This window comes from Oryctolagus cuniculus, chromosome 5, assembly GCF_964237555.1.
Source record: "Oryctolagus cuniculus chromosome 5, mOryCun1.1, whole genome shotgun sequence".
In the NCBI taxonomy this organism is placed as follows: domain Eukaryota; kingdom Metazoa; phylum Chordata; class Mammalia; order Lagomorpha; family Leporidae; genus Oryctolagus; species Oryctolagus cuniculus.
In genome coordinates, this window is record NC_091436.1 from 102162988 (window position 1) to 102188474 (window position 25487).

Sequence of the window (25487 nt, forward strand, 5' to 3'; positions counted from 1 at the left end):
AGCTCAGAAAGTGATAGTCTCATCAAACTTTCCTAAGTTCTCTTGTCGCTCCCCCTCTTTGCAGAGGAACGACACAGGACCCTGCGCTGTTCTTTTGTCTGCTCGGCCCTCCCCGGGTTTGCTGCTGGTTCTTCCCGGGTTGGCTACTGACCCTTCCACCTCCGTGGAAGGGCGGTTCCCCCTGCCACTTTCCCCACTTCCGCGGGGGAGCGGCACACTGCCGGCCGGCTCTCTCGGGGGCTGCTCAGGTGTTCCTTCAGATAGATGTTCCTGGTACATGTTGTCTCTCTCCTCCTTTATAGTCCTCTTCCACCAATCCCAACTCTGCTACCCACACGCCGAGTACGCTGCTCTCCTCCAATTAGGAGCAGCTCCTGCTGCTTATTGGTTGAACTGGAGGCAGCTGTGTAGAAGCTGTTTCCTCCTCTCCCAGTGCCATATTGTGGGAGAGCAGATGCATAGAATAAGTCTTAATTTCAGTAACAGTCTAGTCCGAGTTTCTCCCCACAATTCCCCCTTTCTTTTTATTTTTTGGCGTTGATACGCGCCTGTCTTCGGTGCCCCGCGGCACACACTCTGCTCTGCTTGCTGGAGTTGCCCACAGGTGCTTACAAGCCCTACCAATCAGGCAAACCGAATCCGGGTCCTCTCTTCGCCATGTTGTGAGGAGGTTTTTAGGCGCTGATGCGTGCCTGTGTTCGGTGCCCTGCAGCGCATGCTCTGCTCTGCTAGAACTGCCTGCAGGTGCTTACAAGCCCTAGCAATCAGGCAAACCGAATCCGAGCCTTCTCATTGCCGTATTGTGGGGAGACTTATTGATGTTGATAACGTGCCTGTCTTCGGTGACCTGCAGCCGCCCACAGGTGCTTATCGTCTTACTAATCAGGCAGACCGAATCCAAGCTCTCTCACTGCCATGTTGTGGGGAGGCCTTATTTTTCTTTATTTCTCTATCTCCGGGCATTCCTATTTCTCCTATTTTACTTCTATCTGCCAGCATTCCTATTTCTCTCATTTTACTTCTATACTTCTGTTTCTCTTATCCCTGCGGCTTCCCAGCACCCGCCCCAAGGCAGCTTCTCGGCGCCTCGCCCGTGGCGGCTTCCCGGCTTCGCGCGCTCCACGGTCTCCGCGCCCTTTGTGCCCACACCACGGCCTTCGCGCTAGCCCCGCGTTTCCTACTTGCGCCTCGTGCACTCTCCCCGTTCGTGCCCCGCGCGCTCTCTCTGCGCGCGGTGGCTTCCGCGAGTCACACAGCCTAGCTCATGTTTCCGCCACCGGTATTCAGTCTAAGTTCCCTGGGCTAACCTGGCTAATTCAACCTAGCTTACGTCTGCGCCTTTCGGTTTGGCCTTTTGGTTTGCTCCCCAGGCTAATCTGACGGATTCCAACCTAGCTTACGCGTCTCGCCTCTGGTTTTAGCTTTTTCGCCTTTTGCTCCCCGGGCTGACTTGACGAATCCCAAGCTAGCTTACGTCTCCGCCTCAGCCTGCCCCCGCGGCTTCATCCTCCCTAACATTTTTCTCTACCCGGTATGTTTCCTAACTTTTCTTCCAACAATATTCCCCTCTCATTTCTCCTGGCTTCTCCCCACAGTCTGTATCCAAGTCTGTTTCTTCTAGCTTTCACTTTCGCTTTTAACCTGTAGTCCGTATCCGAGTCTAAGTTTCTTCTTGCTTTTACTTTCACTTTCAATCCTAACTTCTTTCCCACAGTCCATATCCGAGTCTATGCCTAGGCTTTCAATAGCTTCTTCCAGCACCTTTTCTGTCCGGCTTTTCCCTAGGCTCTTTGCTAGTCTCTCTCTCTGGTATTTTCCCACTTCTTCCCTCCTGGGTTTCCTATCCGAGTCACGGCACCATTATGTCGCTCCCCCTCTTTGCGGAGGAACGACATTCTCTGGCTTGGTAGGAGTGAAGTTCAGTCATCGGCAATGCATTCAGCTCAGTCACTTTTGTTCTAGAACTGTTGTCATATACAAATCAAACACACGAGACTTCATGCCTGGTTTGCAGGGACTCCATTTTCATTCATCAACAAATATAAACAGCCTACCAGAAAATCTAGCAAACAGAAGACAACTGACTTTGATTAAATGAAAGGATCAATTACATGAATGAATGAACTCATCAGGCACTTTTCATTTTACTTTCCTTCTAATTAATCAACCAGCATTGGTTAATTAATAGTCCATTGCCACTGTTATCCTATTTCCAGAACTCAATCTGGGTCTCCCACATGGTTGGAAAAGACCAAAGTACTTGAACCATCACCTGCTGTCTTGCAGGGTATGTATAAGCAGGAAGTTAGAATTGGAAGCTGCAACTTGAACCCAGGTATTCTTACAGGTTGAAGGAGTGGGATATGAGTGTCTCAAGCAGCATCATGGCTACTGTGCCAAATGTCCACTCCAATAGAATATTTTTTAAAAAGCAGAGTTATTATTTAGCAGTATAAACAGTAACTAAATGATAAATCAATGTTGGGGCTAGCACTTTGGGACAGTGGGTAATGCCATAATCTGCAGTGCTAGCATCCCATATGAGCACCAGTTCGAGGCCCAACTGCTCCACTTCTGATCCAGCTCTTTGCTATGGCCTGGAAAATCAGTAGAAGATGGCCCAAGTGCTTGGGCCCCTGCACCCATGTGGGAGATCCTGAAGAAGCTCCTGGCTCCTGGCTTCCGATCAGCCCAGCTCGGCCATTGTGGACATTTGGGGAGTGAACCAGTGCATGGAAGATCTCTCTGCTTCTGCCTCTGCCTCTCAAATAAATAAATAAATAAATAAATCTTTAAAAAAAAAGGCAAAGAAATGTTGACAGAAAAGTGATATGAAGACCAAATGACCAGTCCTAACTAGCATACTAGTTTGTTTCTTGGGGGAATTTAGGAAGAATTCTTAGGAAGTTTATTACCTTAAATATTGTCTCCCTATACTCTTCTAAAAATATTGTACTTATAATTCATATCACAAAATTGCCAGCTCTCTGCATTCTGTCTTCCAGAGGCTCTGCAAACCCTATTGTACTAAGTAATTCAGGTATAGCCTGGAGGGCTACAGGCCAGAGGACATACAGCAAAGGATGCCTCCAGGGCCCTGTAATTCGTGTCCTTCCTTTATTCCAAATCTTTAACTGGACTTGACTGTTCCTGACCCAGTTATCAGAAGCCTTCAGGGTAGATGTTTTTGAGCCATCAAAACTGAACTAGCCTATTCCACCCACTGCTTTTCTCATATTTGCCCTCTATATCTGAACTTTATGTTTCACAAACTAATATATATTTTAGTTCAGTTCACCCATGCAAATAATTCCTATTTTTCAATAGTAAAAAAAAATTTTTTTACTGTTGTACTCTCATAAAATAATTTCTTTTCAATTACTTCAGATTTTGTTTTTTAAAACTTTCCCCCAGACGTCTGCAAATCTAGAAAAATACATTGATAACTTAAGGATAGCTAACACTGAGAGGTATGTACTATGCACTGCTCCATGTGGCTAACAGGTTGTACTGATTAATTTCAGGCCTCAATCTGAGGGGGCCATTGGGTACTCAGATCAAAGATTATTTGTGGATGTCTATCTGATGGTGTTTCTGGATGAGATTAACTTAAAAAAAAAAAAAGAGTTATTGGGGCGGGCACTGTGGCGTAGTAGGCTGAGACTCTGCCTGCACTGTCAGCATCCCCTATGGGTGCCAGTTCTAGTCCCGGCTGCTCCTCTTCCAATCCAGCTCTGTGCTGTGTCCTGGGAAAGCAGAAGATGGCCCAAGTGCTTGGGCCTCTGAACCCAGGTGGGAGACTAGAAGAAGCTCCTGGCTCCTGACTTTGGATAAGCCTAGCTCCAACTCTTGTGGCCATTTGGGGAGTGAATCAGCAGATGGAAGACATTTCTGTCTCTCCCTTTCTGTCTGTAACTCTGCCTCTTAAATAAACAAAATCTTAAAAAAAGTATTTATTTGTTTGACAGGAAGAATTAGAAAGAGAGAGAGATATCCTCTATCAATTGGTTTATTCCCAAACAACTGCAATGGCCAGGGCTGAAGCCAGGAGCCTGGAACCCTATCCAGGTCCCCCACATGGATGCAGGGATTCAAAGATTTGGCCATCTTTCACTGCTTTCCATGTGCAGTAGCAGGGAACTGGATTCAAAGTGGAGTAGCCAGGATGCGAACCGAACCCATATGGGATGCCAGCATTGAAGGTAGTGGGCTAATCTGCTGCACTACAACGCTGGCCCCAAGATTAACTTCTGAATTAGTGGACTCCACAGAGTAGACCGCCCTTCCCAATGTAGCTGGGCAGCATTCAGTCCTCTGAAGATCAGAACAGGAAAAAGGCAGAGGAAGGAGGAATTCACCCTTATTTCCCTACCTCATCTCAGCTAGGATATCTCACCTCATCTTTACTTGCCCTTTAACTGAAATTTACATCACTGGCTCCCCTGGTTCTCAGGACTTTGGACTTGGCCTAACTCACATCGCTGACTTTCTGGGTTTGCGGCTTGTAGAAAGATCATGGGACTTCTCAGACTCAAGAATTGCATGATTTTTAATCTGTGTGTGTGTGATTTCTCTGAAGAACCCTAATACACATATATTTATCCATTTAGTTTTCCTAAGTATCCTATGCAGTAGAACAATTATTATATATAATTTATAAATAAAGACACTGAAGCACAGAGAAATTTAATAACTAATCCAAGGTCCTGTAGATTATAAGCAATAGACTCAGAATTTGAACTGAAGTAATCCGGCTCAAAGTTAAACAGTTTCTGTGACTACTGTGGCCTTCTCACATTATCATGCATCATCACACTATCATGCCTTATGCATATTCCACTCACATTTTTAAAGGCATTATTACTTAGCCCATGGCAGCAAAAATAACTGAAAAATTATTTTATTTACATGATCATTTTATGAGCAACCGATTAATTTAAACTGAAAATGATACAATGAAAGTTTACAGCTCTCATCATTTGTAAACCCCAATACATTTACATTAAAGTTAGTATGTGATAATGTAAAACTATTTTCCCTTTTCTAACTTATTGCAGCAAATTTCCTTCTAAAGCCATCAAACATATTTTTAAACATATTATTAAAATTATGAATTAAAGGATGGAAAGGAAAACTCAGAAATAGTTCAGATATACATATTCATAAAATTATATGAGGTTAAAGAATATGTGACTTAAAAATCAATACAGCGTCCTTTTCGCTCCCAATCTCCATATCGAGTAGGTTCAGGGCCTCTCGGTCCACCTTTTTCCTTGGTAACTGGATTTACATCATCTGGAAATTCTAAGTAAAGAAAGAAGATATAAACAAACCAGTCAAAAGAGACAGGAAAGGCATTATGGCCAATTGTGAAGACAGGGCTGCATAACAGACTAGATATTACAGGCCAAGTTACTACGCAGTCTTCAAATGAGCTGTAAATGCATTCTTTTCCCCAGGCTTGAGAAATCACTTTAGGATGCAATTAATTTTTTTAAAAGATTTATTTATTTGAAAGTCAGAGTTACACAGAGAGAGGAGAGGCAGAGAGAGCGAGAGATGTCTTCCATCCTCTGGTTCACTCCCCAGTTGACTGCAACAGTGGGAGCTGTGCTGAACTGAAGCCAGGAGACAGGAGCTGCTTTTGGGTCTCCCATGTGGGTGCAAGGGCCCATGGACTTGGGCTGTCTTTTACTGCTTTCCCAATCCATAGCAGAGAGCTGGATCAGAAGTGAAGCACCTGGGTCTTGAACTGGCACCCATATGGGATGCTAGCACTGCAGGTGGCTACCTAACCCGCTATGCTACAGTGGTGGCCCCAGTATGCAACCAATTTTACTACCAACATTAATGACTTAAAATTCTTGGAACACTTTCAGCCCCTAGTCTGAGAAGCAGCTTCATATGTGCTGTTGAATCCAAACAGAAGGAAAGGGGGCCAAGACTACAGAATGCAAATTCATAGGATATGGAAGGTTTTGAAACAAGATTACTTTGAAGAACCTACTTTTATTTAATGCCTTACTTTTAGAAAAATAGCGAGAACAATAATACCTTACTGTCTTGAGAATTAAACAAATAAATTCACATAAAGGGGCCAGCATTAGTGCTATGTACATGAAAGAGTGCTGATTAGTATTAGTTATGAATATTACTGTTGCTCATCACAGAGTTTTAGCTGCAGCAACTGGTTAGCTGGTAGCGCCATTTATGGACATAACAGCAATCTGAACTTAATACTATGTGTTTATCTTCACTATGAGTCAAGTCCATTTCTGAGTACTTTATACATACTAATTCATTTGATTTTCATAATAATCATATGGGACGGGAAAAATCCTTGTCTCCAATTTATAGAAAAGGAAACTGAGACAAAAGATTAAGAAAGTTGCTCGGGGTGGGCAGGTGGTGCTGGTTGGGATGTCCCCTGGTCTCATAGCCCACATCCAAGTGCCTAGGTTTGAGTTTTGGAGTCCAGCTTGCTGTAATGCAAGGTATCAGGTGGGAGGTATCAGATGATGGCTCAGTTACTTGGGTCCCCACCACCATGTGGGAGACCTGGATTGAGTTCTGGGCTCCTGTCTTTGGTATGACCTAGCCCTGGCTGATGTGGCCATTTGGCAAGTATATTATCAGAAGGAAGATTCTCTTTCTCTCTGTGTCTCTCTGTCTCTGCCTTTCAAATAAAATAAATAAATGAAAAATAAGAAAGCTGCTAAGTGTCACACAACTGCTAAGCAGTACAATTGTGTCATACAATTACTAAGTGGTGTGGCTGAGCTCAACTTTAGACATTCTGACTAGAGCCATGCTCAATCCACACTGCTCTGTACATAGAAATGACAGTGGAAGAACCAGCTAACAGGAAGAACTTTGATTCTTAAACAATGTATCTTTTTAAAAAAATTTTTATTTTACAGGTAGAGTTATAGACAGTGAGAGAGAGAGACAGAGAGAAAGGTTTTCCTTTCGCTGGTTCACTCCCCAAATGGCCACTACGGCCGGCGCTGCGCCATATTGGCAAAGCTTAGGCTGCTGTGGCCATCTGGGGAGTGAACCAGTGGATGGAAGACCTCTCTCTCTCTCTCTTCCTCTCCTCTCTCTGTGTAACTCTTTCAAATAAATACATAAATAAAAAGAAAACTAGGAGATCATCCTTCAAATCATGCAGCCTCTCCCTAGACAAAACAAAGATGATGTAGAAGCTTGAAAAATTTCAAATATTTCTTCATATGTTAATTCTTGCTCTACAATGAATAAACTTTCCCTGAATCTCCTCATCATTCCATTTTCTAAGGAATTTCCTGCTCCATCTTCAAGTTGGCACATCCCTAGACTATGACCTCCCCTGGAAGCCTCTCCAAGAGATGTCCTTCTTCCTCCCACATCTCCAGGACTCACGGGGCATATGAGTCAGCTCAGGCTACCATAATACCATAAAATGAGTAGCATAAACAACAGAAATTTATTTCTCACACCTTGGGAGGCAAGAAACTCAAAATCAGGGTGCCAGCATAGTCAGGTTCTGGCGAGGACTCTTTCTAGCTTCCAGGTGCCTCTGTCTCCTGTGTTCTCATATGGCAGAGACACAGAGTTTGCTCTCTGTGTTTCTTCCCATAAGGTACTAGCCCCATCATCAGGGCCCTGCTCTCATGATCTCATCTGAGCCTGATTACCTCCCAAAGGCTCCAGCTTTGAACACCATCAGATTGTGAGTTAGGGCTTCAGCATATGAATTTGGGGAGTGGAAGAAATATGGAGTTGGGCTTGTGGTAGGGAGGAAGGAATGAGTACAGGATGAGTTTAGTTTTAGAAATATTAATTTTGAGATGTTTAGAATATGCAAAGTAAGACATTCAGGAGGCAACTGAAGATAAGAGAGTGAAATTCGGGAGAGAGGTCAGTCTAGAGGTATCAATGTGTGAATCACCAACGATGATATTCAAGATCATGTTGGGGTTGTTTGGCCTAGGGGTTAAGATACTGGCTAAGATGCTCTGCATCTTGTATCAAAGAGCTTGGGTTTCAGTCTCAGTTCCATCCTCAATTCCAGCCTTCTTCTAATGAGTACCCTGGGAGGCAGCAGGTGATTGCCACAAAGGCTTCAGTTTTTGTAACCCACGTGGGAAAGCTGAACTGAGTTCTAGGCACTTGGCTTTGGCTGGCCCTAGCACTGGTTATTATAGGCATTTGTGAAGTGAACCAGGGGATGGAAGTTCTCCCTGTCTGTGCCTCTCAAATAAATAAAATAATTTTAAAAAAGCATAAAATTAAAAAAAGTATAAAATTAAAAATTTTTTTATACATACAGGAAAAAAGAGTTGAAGAAACAATTCCAAACTGGAAAAAGCGTAACAGAAACCAAGACAACAGATTCCAGGAACAGCTTTAAGGAGGTAACTTCCCCCTGAGGAAACATTTTACCTTTAGATTATTATAGCTTTTTAAAAGTCTCCATTCTCTTGGCTGATTTTTCTGCTTATTATTAGACTGGCATGGTAGACTGCTATAAATCAAAATATTTAACTTAATGAGTAAACAAAAAAAGTTTTTATATTCCAGGAAAGTTCCAGACACAGGTCTCCAAATCCTTTAATGATGTCTTCTTGCCTAGGATGCATCACTGTATAGATGGATTAACTCTCATTTCACTGGAAAAGTTAAGACAAGCAAGACAGTCTTGCCAGGGTCATAAAGTGATATGTTTATACTTAGGCCATTTAAAATTCTACTTTTTGAATACCTAACACTTGCATATGTTTTACAATTCAAATGTATAAAGGACATGGAATGAAAACAAAGTAGTACTTTAAAAACAAAGTTTTAAGGCATGAGCCAAATCTTATACATACTGAACATAAAATAATGTTACATCTATTATCACACTCATCCTACCAATCTTTGTTCTCAAAATTACCTGTTCTCTCTCTCTAGCCATGTTGCTACAGTGAGAATAACCACCTTCACCTGTGACGAGTCCCACCGGCCACTCTGTTGATTCAGCTGTGGATACCTGATCCGAACTTGGCCTGTGAATTTTCTTTCTAGGGATTTTGCATTCAGGAGTAAGAAATTCTGGGCTCAGTCTGACTGCTCTCTTGAACTTAAGAACTAACGGGGGCCATTACTTTCTGCCCAGGGCACTATGAAGCTAGCTTGGAGACAGAAAACAATGGAAAGAAGTGACCAGTCTCAAGAGGAAGAGGGAGAATAATCTGCTTCTGCCAGGATGCACCAGCATCTCTGCCCTTGGGAGTGTCACCTTTACCCTGTACCCTAATGGCAATCTATCACATCTTCTGCTTCCATTTGCTGAAGTAGGTTTCTGCTATCTGTATCAAAGGAACTCTCAACCTATAGAGTTGTGAATAATGAAATCTAACAAATCAAACAATTAAACACAAGCATATAACTGTTAAGGTCTTGGAAAACTTTTTTTTTTTTTTGAAGAATTATTTATTTACTTGAAAGCCAGAGTTACAGAGACACACACAGAGAGATCTTTCATATACTAGCTTACTCCCCAGATGGCCAGGCAGAAGCCAGGAGCCAGGAGCCCCTTCTGGGTGTCCTATGTGGGTACAGGGGCCCAAGCACTTGGGCCATCCTCCATTGCTTTTCACAGGCCACAGCTGGGAGCTGGATTGGAAATGGAGCAGCCTGGATTCAAACAGGTGCCAGATGGGATGTCGGCATTGCAGGCAGCAACCCTATCTGCTATGCCACAATACCACCACCCACTTTTTTCTGAAGCTCACATTTATCAATATGATGACTTTACTCTGTTTAAAAATGTCTTATTATTATCAATAAAGACCTCTAAGCAATAAAATATTTCTTTTCATTTACTTTCACAGTAAGGAAAACCCTTTCTTCAAAAATTAGAAGAGAAGCTTTACTCACTTTTCAGTGGTTCCTTCTCCAAATGGGAGTCCTCTGGTGCATCAAAACGACCTTGTGGTAACCTTGGCTTCTTAAGGGCCTGTGTGACAGGTTTAGACTTTCCTCCTTGAGAAGAACTTGTTTTTCTCAAAGAATGGCACAGGAAGGGTAATCCTAGCAGGGTGGAGAGAGTAGAAAAATAAAAGTTGTTTATTCAATCTATTTTAAAAATTTGACTTATTTGCTTTTAATTTATATGTTCACATTCATCAAAGTTCAAAAGGTACAAAAAAAGACAGTGAAAATTCTTCCCTCTAGGCCTATTTTTAAGACAACCACTTTCCTTCCTTAAGGACAACCAATGTCACCATTCTGAAGAGCTCTGAAATAGGTTGTTTAACCATTGGCAAAATTGTACAAATATATATAAACACATATAACCGCTGGGGTGGGCCAGGCTGAAGCCAGGAGCCAGGAACTCCATCCAGGTCTCTCATGTAGGTGGCAGGGGCCCAAGGACTTGACCCATCACCTGCTGCTTTCCCAGGCAGGGAGCTGAAAGTGGAACAGCTGGGACCTGAACCGGAGCTCCAATATGGGATGCCAGCATTGCCAGTGATGGCTTAACTTGCTGTGTCACAACACCAGCCCCAAAAAGAAACAATAGTTAGCTAATAGTATGACAGAATGTGGGGAAAGAAAATTCCTCTTGTTTCTGTATAGTACAAGGATAGACTTAGACACTGTGCTCCTTGGCACCCGGAAGCTGTACAGCTTTAGAGACATGTCCATGCACATCAGTCGTCAGAGTTGCTGGTAGTGAGACATGTACAAGTAGCTTCATGGTAGACAAGAAGAAAGAGGGACTGTAGATGAGAATGATTAAGATGCAAAGGTGAGCCCAAGAACCATGTCTCTTGATTCTAGCTATCAAAGAGTAGATGTTGGGAGGTGTTTAGCCTAGCATTATAATGTGTCCCACATTGGAGTGCCTGGGAATGGTTCCTGGCTATAGCTCCTAACTCCGGCCACCCCCAGATCAGACTGGGAGGCAGCAGTGATGGCTCAAGTAATTGGGTTCCTGCCATCCATGTAGGAGACTTGGATTGCATTTCCAGATCCTCTGGCCCAGTCCCAGGCCTGATCATTTCAGACATCTGGGGTGTGAACAAGAGGATGGAAGTTACGCCTCTGCCTCTCAAAAAAAAAAAAAAAAGAAAAAGAAAAAAAAAAGAAAAAGAAAAAAAGAAATGCTGAGCAATAGTAGCTAAATTAATGTTAGTATTACATTTTGGCTAGCAGCAGAGTTTTGACTACCTCCACTATATTGGAAGTAGCTGGTAGAGTAAAACTCATCTTAAGACTACAAGGAGGATGGCCGGTGCCGCGGCTCACTAGGCTAATCCTCCTCCTGTGGCGCCGGCACCCGGGGTTCTAGGGTTCTAGTCCCGGTTGGGGAGCCAGATTCTGTCCCAGTTGCTCCTCTTCTGGTCCAGCTCTCTGCTGTGGCCTGGGAAGGCAGTGGAGAATGGCCCAAGTGCTTGGGCCCTGCACCCACATGGGAGACCAGGAGAAGCACCTGGCTCCTGGCTTTGGATTGGCAAAGCGCGCCGGCTGTAACGGCTATTTGGGGGGTAAACCAACAGAAAGGAAGACCTTTCTCTCTGTCTCTCTCTCTGTCAAATCTGCCTGTCAAAAAAAAATAAAAGACTACAAGGAGGGGACAGCACTGAGGCTTAGTGGGCTAAGCTTCTGCCTACGGCGACAGCGATCTCATACAGGCACCTATTCATGTCCCAGCTGCTCCTCTTCTGATCCAGATCTCTGCTAACAGCCTGGGAAAGCAGTAGAAGATGCCTCAAGTTCTTGGGCCCCCGCACCAATGTGAGAGACCTGGAAGAAGCTCCTAGCTCCTGGGTTCAGACCAGCCCAGCTCTGGCCATCATGGCCATTTGGGGAGTGAACTAGCAGATGGATGACCTCTCTCTGTAACTCTACCCTCTCAAAAACAAAACAAAAACAAAAACAAAAACAAACTACAAGAAAGCCCAGGTATTCTACTAGGTGCTGTTTGTCCAAACTCCAAGTGTATGTAGAATTGTGTTTACAAACAAATAGCAGGCAAGAAGGTGCCCTTCCAAGGAAACAATAAAAGCAAAGGAAAATGAGTGAATCACCATTAAAATACCCTCACACACAAGAAACAACTCAGAACTTCTGTTTCTGAGATTTGATAAAGAGACCAAAATCAAAACCCTACAGCTCTAAAACATCTAAACAGCTCAAAAAAGAAACAAAATGTTTCTAAATAAGAGGAAGAGCCTTTAAGAAAGTAAATAATGATCCAAATCTAAAAAGGTAGTTCTATACAGAAAGCAAACATTAAAACTGAACCTGTAGAACTGAAACTGACACTATGAGAAGCAATTACAACTGACTGTTGAGGAATAGCTTACTATTTTATTCTTTCTAGTATTTTCTTTTTCTACTTAATACCATTGGTTGAACTCTTAACACAGAATTATTCTTAGGTGTTTAAATTCAATTGAAAATTGATCCCTATTAAAAATAAGAGTGGGAATAAGAGAGGGAGGAGATGTACAGTTCGGCATACATTCCCACAGACTTACACCTAAGGGTAAGGCTAAAAATTAGCTATAGGACTTCAAATTCCATTAAGTTGGCAGGTACTAATGCCATCTTACATGTTAAAGTGATCATATTAAGTGTGTAACTGATCATATAGATAGGATTAAGTGTCAAAAGGATCACATAAATAAGACCAAGTGTCTAGGAATAACAATAGATAGATTTAAAAAGGAGAGAATGATCCAACATGACAAATGTCCTAAATAGCACTCTGACCTCAGAATCAGCATTTCAGGCATGGAAAGCCAAGACACTGTGGCAAAAAAATGGCCTACATGAAAGATCTCTGTGAGTGAAATCCCAGTGGAAAGAAGGGACCTTCAAAGAAGGAGGTACCTTTCTCTGAAAGGAGGAGAGAACCTCCACTTTGATTATGGTCCTGCCTCAATAATGTCAGAGTTTGTGGACTCAAAAGGCTTCCATATCCTTGGCAGCTCATGACAAGAGCCTTGGGTGATTACTGACGTCATAAATAAGAGTGTCAATTGTTAAATTATCAACAGGAGTCATTGTGTACTCGCTCCACAGGTAGGACCTCTGTCCTTAATGAATTGTTCTATGACAATTAACAGTAAAACTTGTCTTCAAACAGCACTTTATACTTTTTGTGTCTGTGTGGGTGCAAATTGTTGACATCTTTACTTAGTAGAGTTAATCTTCTGCACATAAAGATAATTAAAAATGAATCTTAATGAAGAATGAGATGGGAGAAGGGGTATGAGGTGGGACATTTTGGGGGTGGGAGGGCGGGTATGGTGGGGGAGAACTGCTATATTTCAAAAGTCGTACCTATGAAATGTATATTTATTAAATAAAAGCTTTCTAAAACAAACAAACAAACAAACAAAAAAATCCAAACTGAACTTGCTACATATCCTGTGCCTTTTCTTGCCTAATGCCTTGGTGGTGGAGCTTTTTGAATAGCAGGGATATGACAGTATGTTAAGCCTGAGCAAAACAGAAAGCCTATTAGAGGCCAGAAGTCAAGGAGCCTCACACTCACTGAGAAAAGAAGGCGAACAGGAAGATTTAAGAAATGCACACAAACCACCTGGGGGATCTTGTTAAAATGGGACCAGGCTTTGATGCTGAGGTTAAGACACTGCTTGGAATACCAGCACCCCATATCAGAGTGCCTGGGATGGAGTCCTAGCTCAACTTTTTCTTTCTATATTTATTTATTTGAAAGTCAGAGAGAGAAGGGGAGAGACAGAGACAAAGATCTTCTGTCTGTTGGTTCACTCCCCAAGTGGCCACAATTGCTAGGGCTGAGCCAGGCTGAAGCCCGGAGCTAGGAGCTTCATCTGGGTCTCCCACGTGCGTGGCAGGGGCCCAAGCACTTAGGCCATCTTCTGCTTTTCCCAGACCATTAGCATGGAGTTGCATGTGAAATGGAGCAGCCAGGACACAAATGGGTCCCCATATGGGATGCAGTGTCACAGGCAGTGGCTTTACTGGCTATGCCACAATGCTGGCTCCCGGCTCTCCTTTCAATCCAGTTTCTTTAATGTACTCCCTGGGAGGCAGCACATGATGGTTCAAGTACTTGGGTCCCTGCCCACTATTTGAGAGATCTGGATTGATTTTCAGGTCCTAACTTAGGATTGGTCCACCTCTTGCTCTTGGGGCATTTGTGGAGTGAACCAGTGGATGGTCGGCCTGTCTCTTTCTATCCCTCTATGACTTTCTGATAAATACAAATAGATAATTAAAAATGTTTTTATAATGCAAATTCTGAGTTCTAGTGGGGTCTGAGGTTCTGTATTTGTAACAAGCTCCCAGGTGATATTTACGCTACTGGTCCAAAAAACAAGGAACCAGAAAAAAGGTTAAATTAAGGAAGGCAAAGTGTCTAGGTCAACCATGGCCCTAAGTGGAGACATGAATAGACTCTGAGATTATGAAGCTACAGGCTGACCACACCTGTCTTCAGGCCTGATCACACACTATTTGCATGTCTCAAAAATCCCCAAGGGGACTATCTTACCATAAAGTAGACACAAGTCTAAGGTTTACACACCCCTAGACACATAGTAAACACAGAAGTCAATCCTCTGAGGAGAAATACACTCTCAACCCATGTTCTATGCAAGTCCCCTAGAGAATTTAGTAAAATTTTCAAGAAACAAGCCATCACAAACAAGAGTTAGCAGAATCAATAAACAACACAACAGTGGGACCTCACCATAAAGATTCATATACTGCCTTCTGAATATAAAACAGCTAAATGTATTTAAAGAAAATAAAAATGAATAAATAATAAGTAAATATAAAAAATGTGACTAGGCCATCTAGAAACAGGATGACTTTTAAATTTGAAGGTCAGTTAAAAGGTTAACTAGAAGAATAAATGCAAATGAAAAGGGAATCTGTGATCTGGTATAAAGTTCCAAATAAATTATAGAAAAAAGAGACAAAGAAATGAAAATGATGATAGAGAAGTTAAAGCATATGGTAGATAAAATGAGAAAGTGTAACAATATTTATTTAATCAAGTTCCAGAAGGAGGGATCTGCAAAGTCAGGAGACACACAACAAAAAGGTATCTTCAGATTTAGAAAGCACAAATTGCCAAGCAGAATTTTTTAATTCCATACTTAGAAATAAAGTAAAAAGAAGAACCCCAGCAATCAGAATCTTAAAAGTAGCCATATGGAAGATTATTTATACAAAAACAAAATTAGACTGGCAACATATTTCCCAATAGCTATAGTGGAAGCCAGAAGCCAGAGCAATGAGAAAGGGTAAGTTTAAGATAAAGACAGAGGGGTTGGCATTGTAGCACAGAGGGTTAAGCTGGCAACTGTAACACCGGCAGCCCAACCCAGCTCCCTGCTAATAGACCTGAAAAGCAGCAGATAGCCCAAGTGCTTGGGCCCTTGCCACCCATATGGGAAACCTGGAAGGAGTTCTGGGCACCTGGCTTCAGCTTGGACCTGCCTCAGCCGCTGAAGCCATTTGGAGAGTGAACCAGCAAATGGTTTGTGTCCTGGGTGCACTACTTCAGATCCAGCTCCCTGCTAATGGCCTGGGAAAAGCAGCAGAGGATGGCCCAAGTGCTTGGGTTCCTGCTAACCAGTGGGAGAACTGGAAGAAGCTCCTGGTTCCTTGCTTCAGCCTGGCCCAGCGCTAGCTATTGAGACCATCTGGAAAGTGAACCAGAGGATGGAAGGAAGGTCTGTCTGTCTGTCTGTCTCTCTCCTTCTGTAGCTCTTTCAAATAAATAAATCTTAAAAAAAAAAAAAAGCTGTTTTTAAAGGCAGATCAACTAAGAGAACACAAAGGAATGATTTACTATTCCAACAGACAGAACTAACAGAGACATGGAGTAATTTTAAAAAAATGAAACAAGGGGAAGATATTATAGTACAGCTGTGTATCTCACAACTTGGGACGCCTGCATTCTACATCAGAGCGCCTGGGTTCCAGTCCTACCTCTACTTCGGATCCAGCTTCCTGCTAATGCACAGCCTAGAAAGCAGAAGGTGATGTCTCAAGTACTTGGGTCCCTGCCATCCATATGGGAGTCTTGGATACAGTTTCTGGTTCCTGGCTTCAACCTGGCCTAGCCCTGGTTGTTGTAGGCATTTGTTGAGTTATGTAAGGTAATGTAAGGTATCTCACTCTGTCTCTTTCACTCACTCTACTTTCAAATAATAAATAACTAAAACTTTAAACAAATAAACATAAAATGGAAATGTTTCAAATCAAAAGTATACTGAAGTTAAATTGCAACACAATATATCTTTAAAAAAAAAAAGATTTATTTATTTATTTGAAAGGCAAAGTTACAGAAAGAGAGAGGGAAAGGCAGAGAGAAAGGTCTTCCATCCGCTGGTGCACTCCCCAAATGGCCACAACAGTCGGAGATGGGCTGATCTGAAGTCAGGAGCCAGGAATTTCTTCTAGGTCTCCCACATGAATGCAGGGGCCCATGCACTTGGGCCATCTTCAATTGCTTTCCAAGGCCATAGCAGCAAACTGGATCGGAAGAGGAGCAGCCAGGATTAGAAACCACATCCATATGGGATGCCAGTGCCTCAGGCGGAGACTTAGTCCACTATGTCACAGCGCCAGCCCCAACACAATGCATCAATAGCAGAATAGATCAAACAGAAGATTCAGTGAGTTGGAAGACAGGCTATTTAAAAATCCAAAGTTGAAAGAAAAAAAATCAAGAGGAAAGAAGAAAGATTACAGGAACTTGGGACAGCACAAAAAGAACAAAAATGCAAATTAATGGTGTTCAAGAGGAACCTGAGTATGCCAAAATGTAGAAAAAATATTCAGAGATAAAAACAGGAAATTTCCAAAACCTGGAGAAAGATACAACCACCCACGTTGAGAAAGGTCAGACCAGTCAGATTCAACCCAACCACATCTACCCCATGACATTATAACCAAGTCTTGACAGAGAGAGGATTCTCCAAGATACAAGGGAAAAGAAACTAATTACAAACAAATCCCAATATTGCTGATTGCAGACTTCTCAGCAGAAACCTTATAGGTCAGGAGAGAGCGGGATGAGACTTTTGCAGTACTGAAGGAAAAAACTGCCAGCCAAGAATGTACCCAGCAAAGCTGTTCTTTAGATACAAGGGAGAGATAAAAACATTCCTAGACTAAAAAAAATTCAGAGAATTTACCATCACTAGACCTGATTTACAAGACATGATATGCAGGGCTCTTCAAGTTGAAAGAGATGTTCATTTTATATATATATATATATATATATATATATATATATATATATATATATATTTTTTTTTTTTTTTACAGGCAGAGTTAGTGAGAGAGAGAGACAGAGAGAAAGGTCTTCCTTCCGTTGGTTCACCCCCCAAATGGCCACTATGGCCGGCACGCAGTGTCAATCCGAAGCCAAGAGCCAGGTGCTTCCTCCTGGTCTCCCATGCCAGTGCAGGGCCCAAGCACCTGGGCCATCCTCCACTGCCTTCCCGGGCCACAGCAGAGAGCTGGACTGGAAGAGGAGCAACCGGGACAGAATCCAGCGCGCCAACTGGGACTAGAACCTGGGGTGCCGGTGCCACAGGAGGAGGATTAGCCAAGTGAGCCGCGGCGCTGGCCAAGATGTTAATCTTAAGAAGGAAATACCAGAAGGTGGAAAACTTAGGAGTAAGAATAACTATACAGACAAATTCTGAATGCTTTAATATTGTAAATATGGTGTGTAAATCAGTCAAATCTTTAGTGTGAAGACTAAGAAACAAAATAATTAAAAAATAATAACTACATTAAAATGTTAAGAGACAAGAGGTAGCATGTGGCACAGTAGCTATGCCACTACCTACAATGCCAGCATCCAGCATCCCATTTTGGAACACTGATTTGAGTTTCACTACTGCTTCCAAACCAGCTTCCCACTAATGTGCCTGGGAAGCAGAGGAAGATGCCCTATTATGCGGGCCCTTGCTACTCATGTGAGAGACCTGGATGGAGTCCCAACTTTTGGGTCTGGCCTGGACAGTCCCTGATTTTTGTGGCCATTTGAGGAATCAATCCATGAAAGGAAGACCTCTCTCTACCTCTCTCTGCCTTTCAGATCAATCAATCAATCAATCTTTAAAATGTTAAAAAAAAAATAGGCAAAAGAAGAAGAGGCATAATGGAACATCAAAAATTCAAACCACAGGGAGGAATAGAGTGCAAGTACAGAATTACTTATTAGTGTTTCTTATTTATTTATTTATTTTTTGACAGGCAGAGTGGACAGTGTGAGACAGAGAGAAAGGTCTTCCTTCCGTTGGTTCACCCCCTAATGGCCGCTGCGGCCAGCTCACCGCACTGATCTGAAGCCAGGTGCTTCTCCTGGTCTCCCATGCGGGTGTAGGGCCCAAGCACTTGGGCCATCCTCCACTGCACTCCCGGGCCACAGCAGAGAGCTGGCCTGGAAGAGGGGCAATCGGGACAGAATCCGGTGCCCCAACCGGGACTAGAACCCAGGGTGCTGGTGCCGCAGGTGGAGGATTAGCCTAGTGAGCTGCGGCGCCAGCCCAGTGTTTCTTATCTTTTAACCACAAAGGTGAAGATCACTACAATGAAAACTATAATTCATTGATGAAAGAACTGAACAAGATGCAAAAAAAAGACATTCCATTTTCATGTTTGTAAGAATCATTATCATTAAAATGTCTATTACTACCCAAAGCAATATACATTCAATTCAACCCCATCAAAATACCAATGACATTTGTCATAAAAAAATTTCTAAAATTTTTACAGAATCACAAAGACCGTGATTACCCAAAGGAATCTTGAGCAGAAAGAACAAAACAGGAAGCATTATACACCTGACTTTAAAATACAGCAACAAAGCTACCATAATTTTTTAAAAAAAAGATTTATCCATTTGAAAGGCAAAGTTAGGAGGCTGGCCAGAATTGTGGCATGAAGGGTTAGGCTGCCACCTGAGATGCTAGCATCCCATATGGGTCCCAACTGCTCTACTTCTGATCCAGCTCCTTGCAAAAGCACCTTGGGAAAGCAGCAGCAGATGGCGCAAGTTCTGGGGTTCCTGTACCCACGTTGGAGACCGGCTTCTTTGTGGCCATTTGGGGAGTGAATCAGTGGATCAAAGATCTCAATCTCTCAATCTCTCCCTCTCTCCTTTCCTCCATCCTACCCTCCCTCCCCTTCTGTAACTCTGGCTTTCAAGCAAATAAAAGATATTTTTTTAAAGGTAGAGTTAGTGACAGAGGGAGAAGGAGAAGGGGAGAAGGGGAGAGCAAGAGAAAGCAAGTGAGCTTGCACCCACTGGTTCATTCTGCAAATGACCACAACGGCCAGGGCTGGTCCAAGCTGAAGCCAGGAGCCTGGGACATCATCCAGGTCTACCACAGGGGTGGCAGAGGCAACCTGCAATTATACAGGGTGCCAGCATAGCAGGTGGAAGCTCAATTTGCTGTGCCACAATACCAAACTCAAACTTATTAAAACTAAAACAGCATGCTATTGGCATAAAATCAGATCCATTGAGCATTGGAACCCAATAGAGACAACAGAAGTAAACCCACACAGCTACAACCAACTGATATTTGACCAAAATGCTAAGACATACACTGGAAAGCTGGCGCCATGGCTCACTAGGCTAATCCTCCGCCTGCAGCGCCAGCACCCCGGGTTCTAGTCCCGGTTGGGGCGCTGGATTCTGTCCTGGTTGCTCCTCTTCCAGTCCAGCTCTCTGCTGTGGCCCGGGAAGGCAGTGGAGGATGACTCAAGTGCTTGGGCCCTGAACCCGCATGGGAGACCAGGAGGAAGCACCTGGCTCCTGGCTTCGGATCAGCGGAGCGTGCCTGTTGTAGTGGCCATTTGGGGGGCGAACCAATGGAAGGAAGACCTTTCTCTCTGTCTCTCTCTCTCTCCCACTAACTCTGCCTGTCAAAAAAAAAAAAAAAAAAAAAAAAAAAACTAGACACCTGTCTCTCACTATGCACAAAAACCAACTCAAAATGGATTAAACAAATAAAGTGGTATCTGGAACTTTGAAATTTCTACAAGAAAATCTAGGGAAACACTTCGAGACAGTGGAATGAGTGAGTATGGTGGTACAATAGTGTAAGCTGCAACATACAGGAATGCCTGGTTAGAGTGCTGCTACTCTATGCTTCCAATCCAGCTTCCTGCTGATGTGCCTGAGACACAGTAGATAATGACCCAAGTACTTAAGTTTCCATTACCCACATGGGAGACTCAAATAGAGATCTTGGCTCCTAGCTTCCACCTAGCCTGGCCCCAATTGTTGGGGACATTTAGGGAGTGAACTAGAAGATGGAAGATTTCTCTTTGTTGCTCACTCTCTATTCCTGTGCCTTTCAAATAAATAAATCTTAAAAAAAAAAAAAAAGCCACTGTAATGGGCAAGGATTTTTGGATCACATTCCAAAAGCACAAAAGCAGCAGCATAGAAATGGAATTCATCTAACTCAATAGCTTCTGCACAGCCAGGGAGACAATCCATGGGGAAGAGAGAGAGAACCACAGCATGGGAGATACATATATATAAAACTCAGAGAACTCAATGGTCAACACAACCAAAACCCAAATAGTCCAAGTGCGAATGAACCAGCAGATTGAAGACCTCTGTCTTTTTCTCTCTGCCTTTCAAATAAAAAATAAACAAAAATATTTTTACAATGGGCAGCAGATATAGACATTTCTCAAAGGAAGATAAATGAATGACCTATGCAAATCAAATTAGTACTTTAAAATCATCCCTAAAGAAAACAGCACATCTAAATAGTTTTGCAGTTGAGCTTTAACAATGACTTAAGGAACAGATAATTCCAATCCCAACAAAAGTCTAACAGAGAAGGAAAAAGGTGGCTAGAATAATCTTAATTTTAAAATCAGAAATGAAAAAGTCTAAGACAGCAAGCTTATAGGTCAATTTCTAAATAAAATGTTGAAAAATCATCACGATCAGAGTATTTTATGGGAATGTAAAAATGATTCACCACCAGAAAAATCTGTAACTCATCAACTAACAAGATTAAAGAAGAAAATTGATATAACCATTCCAGTAAGATGAAGACAAACTAATTCAGTAAATCTCAAAATTTACTTAGTCTTAAAAAACAAGTTCATAAACAAAAAAATCCAAAAGTTCCTTCTAGGAATAAAAGGGGATTTCCTTAGTCTAAAAAAGCCATGTCTATAGCCAATACCACACTTCACTGATAAAACACAAACACATTCCCTTTACAGTATCAAACAATATAACCTGCTATCATTACTTCTGGAATCATTACTGTTGGAAAGCTGATCAAGGACAGGAAAATAGGAGAGAGAGAGGAAAAAAAAAGAAACATGTAGAAACTAGAAAATGAGAAACCAGACTGTCACTATTTGCAGATAAATGAGTATCTTTCTAGCAACCTCCTCCAAAATCTGCAAATAAAAAAAAATGGTCTTAAAGATTTTTTTAAGACTCATCTTTATTTATTTGAAAGAGTTACAGAGAAGGGTAGAGACAGAGAAAGAGGTCTTCCATCCACTGGTTCACTCCCTAGGTGGCCACAACAGCCAGAGCTGTGCCGATCCGAAGCCAGGAGCCAGGAGCTTCTTCCGGGTCTCCCACATGGGTGCAGGGGCCCAAGGACTTGGGCCATCTTCCACTGCTTTCCCAGGCCATAGCAGAGAGCTGGATCAGAAGAGGAGCAGAAGGGACTCAAATCAGCACCATATGGGATGCCAGCGCTTCAGGCCACGGCTTTAACTCGCTGTGACACAGTGCCAGCCCCAAGATTATATTTTATTTACTTGAAGGCAGAATTACAGAGAGAAAGAGGGACAAACAGAAAGATCTTCCATCTGCTGGTCTACTCCCCGAAAGGCCACAACTGCCAGGGCTGAGCCAGGCAAAAGTCAGGAGCAAGAAGCTTCACTGGGGTCTCCCACTGGGTGCAGGGGCCCAATCTCCTGTACTATCTTCCGCTATTTTCCCAGGCCATTCGCAGGGAGCTGGAATCTGAAGCAGAACACCTGGGACTCTAATCAGCGCTCATGGGGGGATGCCAGCATTACAAGATGCAGGTTTTACCTGCTATGCCAACAACACCGGCTCTTGAATAAATAAATAGGTAACTTAGTTATGTTACTGGACATAAAATCAATAAAGACGTAAACTCTGCTTCTAAACATAAACATCAATCAAAAATTAACTGTAAAAAAATCAAGTGATATCAATCAAATCTCAACAGGATTTTTTTTCCTCTTAAGAACATAATGTGCGGCCGGCGCCATGGCTCAATAGGCTAATCCTCCGCCTCGCGGCACCGGCACACTGGGTTTTAGTGCCGGTCGGGGCGCCGGATTCTGTCCCGGTTGCTCCTCTTCCAGTCCAGCTCTCTGCTGTGTCCAGGGAGTGCCGTGGAGGATGGCCCAAGTGCTTGGGCCCTGCACCCGCATGGGAGACCAGGAGAAGCACCTGGCTCCTGGCTTCGGATCAGCGCGGCCAGAGGGTGAACCAACGGCAAAGGAAGACCTTTGTCTCTCTCTCTCACTGTCCACTCTGCCTGTCCAAAAAAAAAAAAAAAACAAACAAAAAAAACAAACAAAAAAAAACACAAAACAAACAAACAAAAAACCATAATGTGCAGTGTGGGGAGCAATCCGGACTGGACTGAGTTACTGGAATTAAGACTTATTCTATGCATCTGCTCTCCCACAATATGGCGCTGGGAGAGAAGTAAACAGCTTCCGCACAGCTGCCTCCAGTTCAACCAATAAACTGTAGGACTTGCTCCTGATTGGAGAGCAGCGTACTCGGCGTGTGGGCAGCCGAGTTAGGATTGGCGGAGGAGGACTATAAAGGAGGAGAGAGACGGCATTCACGAGGAACATCTAAGGGAACACCTGTGCAGCCCCCAGAGAGCCGGCCGGCGGTGTGCCGCTCCCCTGCGGAAGTGGGGTATGTGGCCAGGGGGAACTGCCCTTCCACGGAGGTGGAAGGGATAGTAGCCAACCCGGGAAGAACCAGCAGCAAACCCGGGGAGGGCCGAGCAGACGAAAGAACAGCGCAGGGTCCTGTGTCGTTCCTCCACGAAGAGGGGGAGCGACAGTGCAGCCTGATGTCTCAAACTCTACTGCTTGTTTTTAAAGTGTTCTTTGACAGCAAAAATAAATAAATAAAAACATAACGCTAAACTTTCATGGAAAACACCCGATAGCCAATGCACCCCTAGAAAAGATGGGACTTTCCTACCAGATATCAAGATTTTAAAAGTATGGTTATTAAAACAGGTGGTACAGAGCAATCAAAGGAACTGAAGAGTGCCAACCTATGCATATGCCTGTAGGCTTGATTTATGACAGCTGAAGACATCAGTGCGGGCAAGGTCCTATAAATATATGACCTAGGGTAACAAATTAACAACACAGGAAAAAGTAAAATTGTTTTTTTGCCTCATACCACACACAAAAATTTATTTATTGTATAAAAAAAGGTTAAAATTTGAAAAACACAATTATAGATCTTTGAGAAGAAAATATGAGAGAATCTGTCTTCAACATAGGTAAGACTCTCTTATGCAAGACCACAAAGTACTAGCAATAAAGATTAAACATGATTACAATAAAACTGTAGAGGCTGGTGCTGTGACATAGTGGGTAAAGGCACCACCTGGCAGTGCTGGCATCCCATATGGGCGCCGGTTCGAGTCCCTGCTGCTCCTCTTCCAATCCAGCTCTTTGATGTGGCCTGGGAAAGCAGAAGATGGCCCAAGTGCTTGGGCCCCTGCACCTTCCTGGGAGACCTGGAAGAAGCTCCTGGCTCCTGGCTTTGGATTGGCACAGCTCTGGCCGTTGCGGCCAACTGGGGAGTGAACCAGCGGATGGGAGACCTCCCTTTGCCTCTCCTCTCTCTGTGTAACTCTGACTTTCAAATAAATAAATAAATCTTAAAAAAAAAAAAGTTGTAAGTAATTGCTCATTAAAAATTACCTGTCATAGCAAAGTGAATGACTGAACATGCAGGTGCACTGTATTTTATTTTTAAAAGATTTGTTTATTTACTTGAAAGGCAGAGTGACAGTGTAGCTGAATGTGTAACTACAATCTCACACATCAATACGATGCAATCTCAAAACATAGGATAAGCTGAAAAAAATAAATACAAACAATATGAAATCATTTCTATAAAGATCAAAAACATAACACTAAACAACTGTATCAGCAAACTCCTTAGCAACGGATATAGACTTTCCTAAAACTGAGAATGAGTTCATAGATGGTTTTGCTTCATAACTACACATGTGGTATGTACGTATATATATATATGTATATGCACACATATATGGTATCAAATACTTCATAATTTCTGAAACTATTACAAATGGATGCTGGATGAACACAACACTATTTTAAGCAGTTATTACCTAAGGATTTGGATAATGTGAGGCTTTTACTTTCCAGATTATTAATTTCTGAATCATTTAAAATTTTTACAACTAACAGGTACTATGTTTGCATTTGAGGGAAATGATTATAGACAGGAAAACAAACGGCACAGCCGCTACTGGGGCCATGTACTACGAGGGCATTTCTGTTATCAACTTAAGCACATCATTTCTTCGGGACGTCATAAATTAAAATTAGATTTAGCACACCGCTGGTTGCTAACTAATTCAAAGATAAATTGAGAAATTTCCAGTAAAATGGGTTTAAAAACGGTTGATTTCTACTGACAGCAAGAATGCTTCTATACTAATTCCTGGCGTCATCTAACTTTTATTGTATTTGTTTATTTGCCTTTGGCCCTCTTCTTACTTTCCCAATTCTTCTCATACTGTAAACTGCTAAATTCTTTTTGATACAAATTTAAAAATAAATGGGCGACTGATTCCCAAAAGACTTAACTTTTCCATCTCTGTCAAGGGTGTCAGTGCAGTGCGCCCTCCAGATCCCACATGAACCACCCACAGTGCTTGCGGCCTCCGGCCAGAGCAGTGGCCGTGAAAACCAGGGCACCGGGGGCACAGCTGGACACTAGGGAAGCTCGGCGACCCCCAGCGCCCTCTCACACACGGCTTCCGCCGGGCACGACGCTTCTCGCGGCACCTGCGCCTTCGCGACCCAGCCCGCGACCTTGGCCCCGCCGCGGGACCTCTTACTTGCCGCCGCTCTCCACGCAGTGGCCGGAGAGCGCCCGAGCAACCCGGCGAGTCTTGATGCGGTCATGACGGCGACTCCCGCAGCGTTTGCGCAGGCGCAAGGGTGGGACGGGGGTTGAGCGGGCGACCGCCCCGGAGGGGGCGGGGCTTTCACGGGGCGGGGCTTTGTGCGGTCCGGCTCGCATCCGTTCCTGGCTACAGAAAGGAGTGGCAATGCTGCCTACCGAGGACCATCCGGCTTCCCTGAACCCTATGTTGATTAAATCCAAAGTAACAGCAGAAGTTAGATGAGGGAAAAATTCCATTTATGTCGCTCAGTTTGAGGCCAAA

The 25487-nt window shown here is 43.2% G+C and overlaps 1 protein-coding gene and 1 long non-coding RNA gene across 3 annotated transcripts in view; one reads left to right on the forward strand and one right to left on the reverse strand.

Moving 5' to 3' along the window:
- Positions 1-11133, forward strand: part of LOC138849648 (uncharacterized) — a 69271-nt gene extending 58138 nt beyond the window's left edge. The window contains exons 6-7 of the long non-coding RNA XR_011388651.1: positions 8312-8396; positions 8935-11133. This is a non-coding gene — a long non-coding RNA (uncharacterized lncRNA). The remainder of the gene's footprint in view (positions 1-8311; positions 8397-8934) is intronic.
- SDHAF4 (succinate dehydrogenase complex assembly factor 4) lies at positions 4671-25487 on the reverse strand. 2 transcript variants are annotated; one of them, XR_011388650.1, is made up of 4 exons: positions 25158-25487; positions 23328-23402; positions 9904-10056; positions 4671-5304 (listed from the first exon to the last, which is right to left on the reverse strand). XR_011388650.1 is itself a non-coding variant. In XM_070073897.1 (3 exons), the coding sequence occupies exons 1-3, from the start codon at positions 25340-25342 to the stop codon at positions 5195-5197; spliced, it is 444 nt and encodes a 147-aa protein (XP_069929998.1). In that variant the 5' UTR covers positions 25343-25357; the 3' UTR covers positions 4671-5194. The 2 variants fall into 2 exon arrangements, 1 of the variants encoding a protein (XP_069929998.1); XM_070073897.1 differs by lacking the exon at positions 23328-23402 and having other exon boundaries at positions 25162-25357.

What these genes read in the sequence shown, in the direction of transcription:
- SDHAF4 (XM_070073897.1), bottom strand. Translation starts at nt 25,342, where the DNA reads ATGCGAGCCGGACCGCACAAAGCCCCGCCCCGTGAAAGCCCCGCCCCC. An exon ending in CCACTGCGTGGAGAGCGGCG is followed by an intron (nt 10,057 to 25,161) that starts GCAAGTAAGAGG and finishes CCACCCTGCTAG; the next exon opens with GATTACCCTTCCTGTGCCAT. An exon ending in GGAGAAGGAACCACTGAAAA is followed by an intron (nt 5,305 to 9,903) that starts GTGAGTAAAGCT and finishes TTCTTTACTTAG; the next exon opens with AATTTCCAGATGATGTAAAT.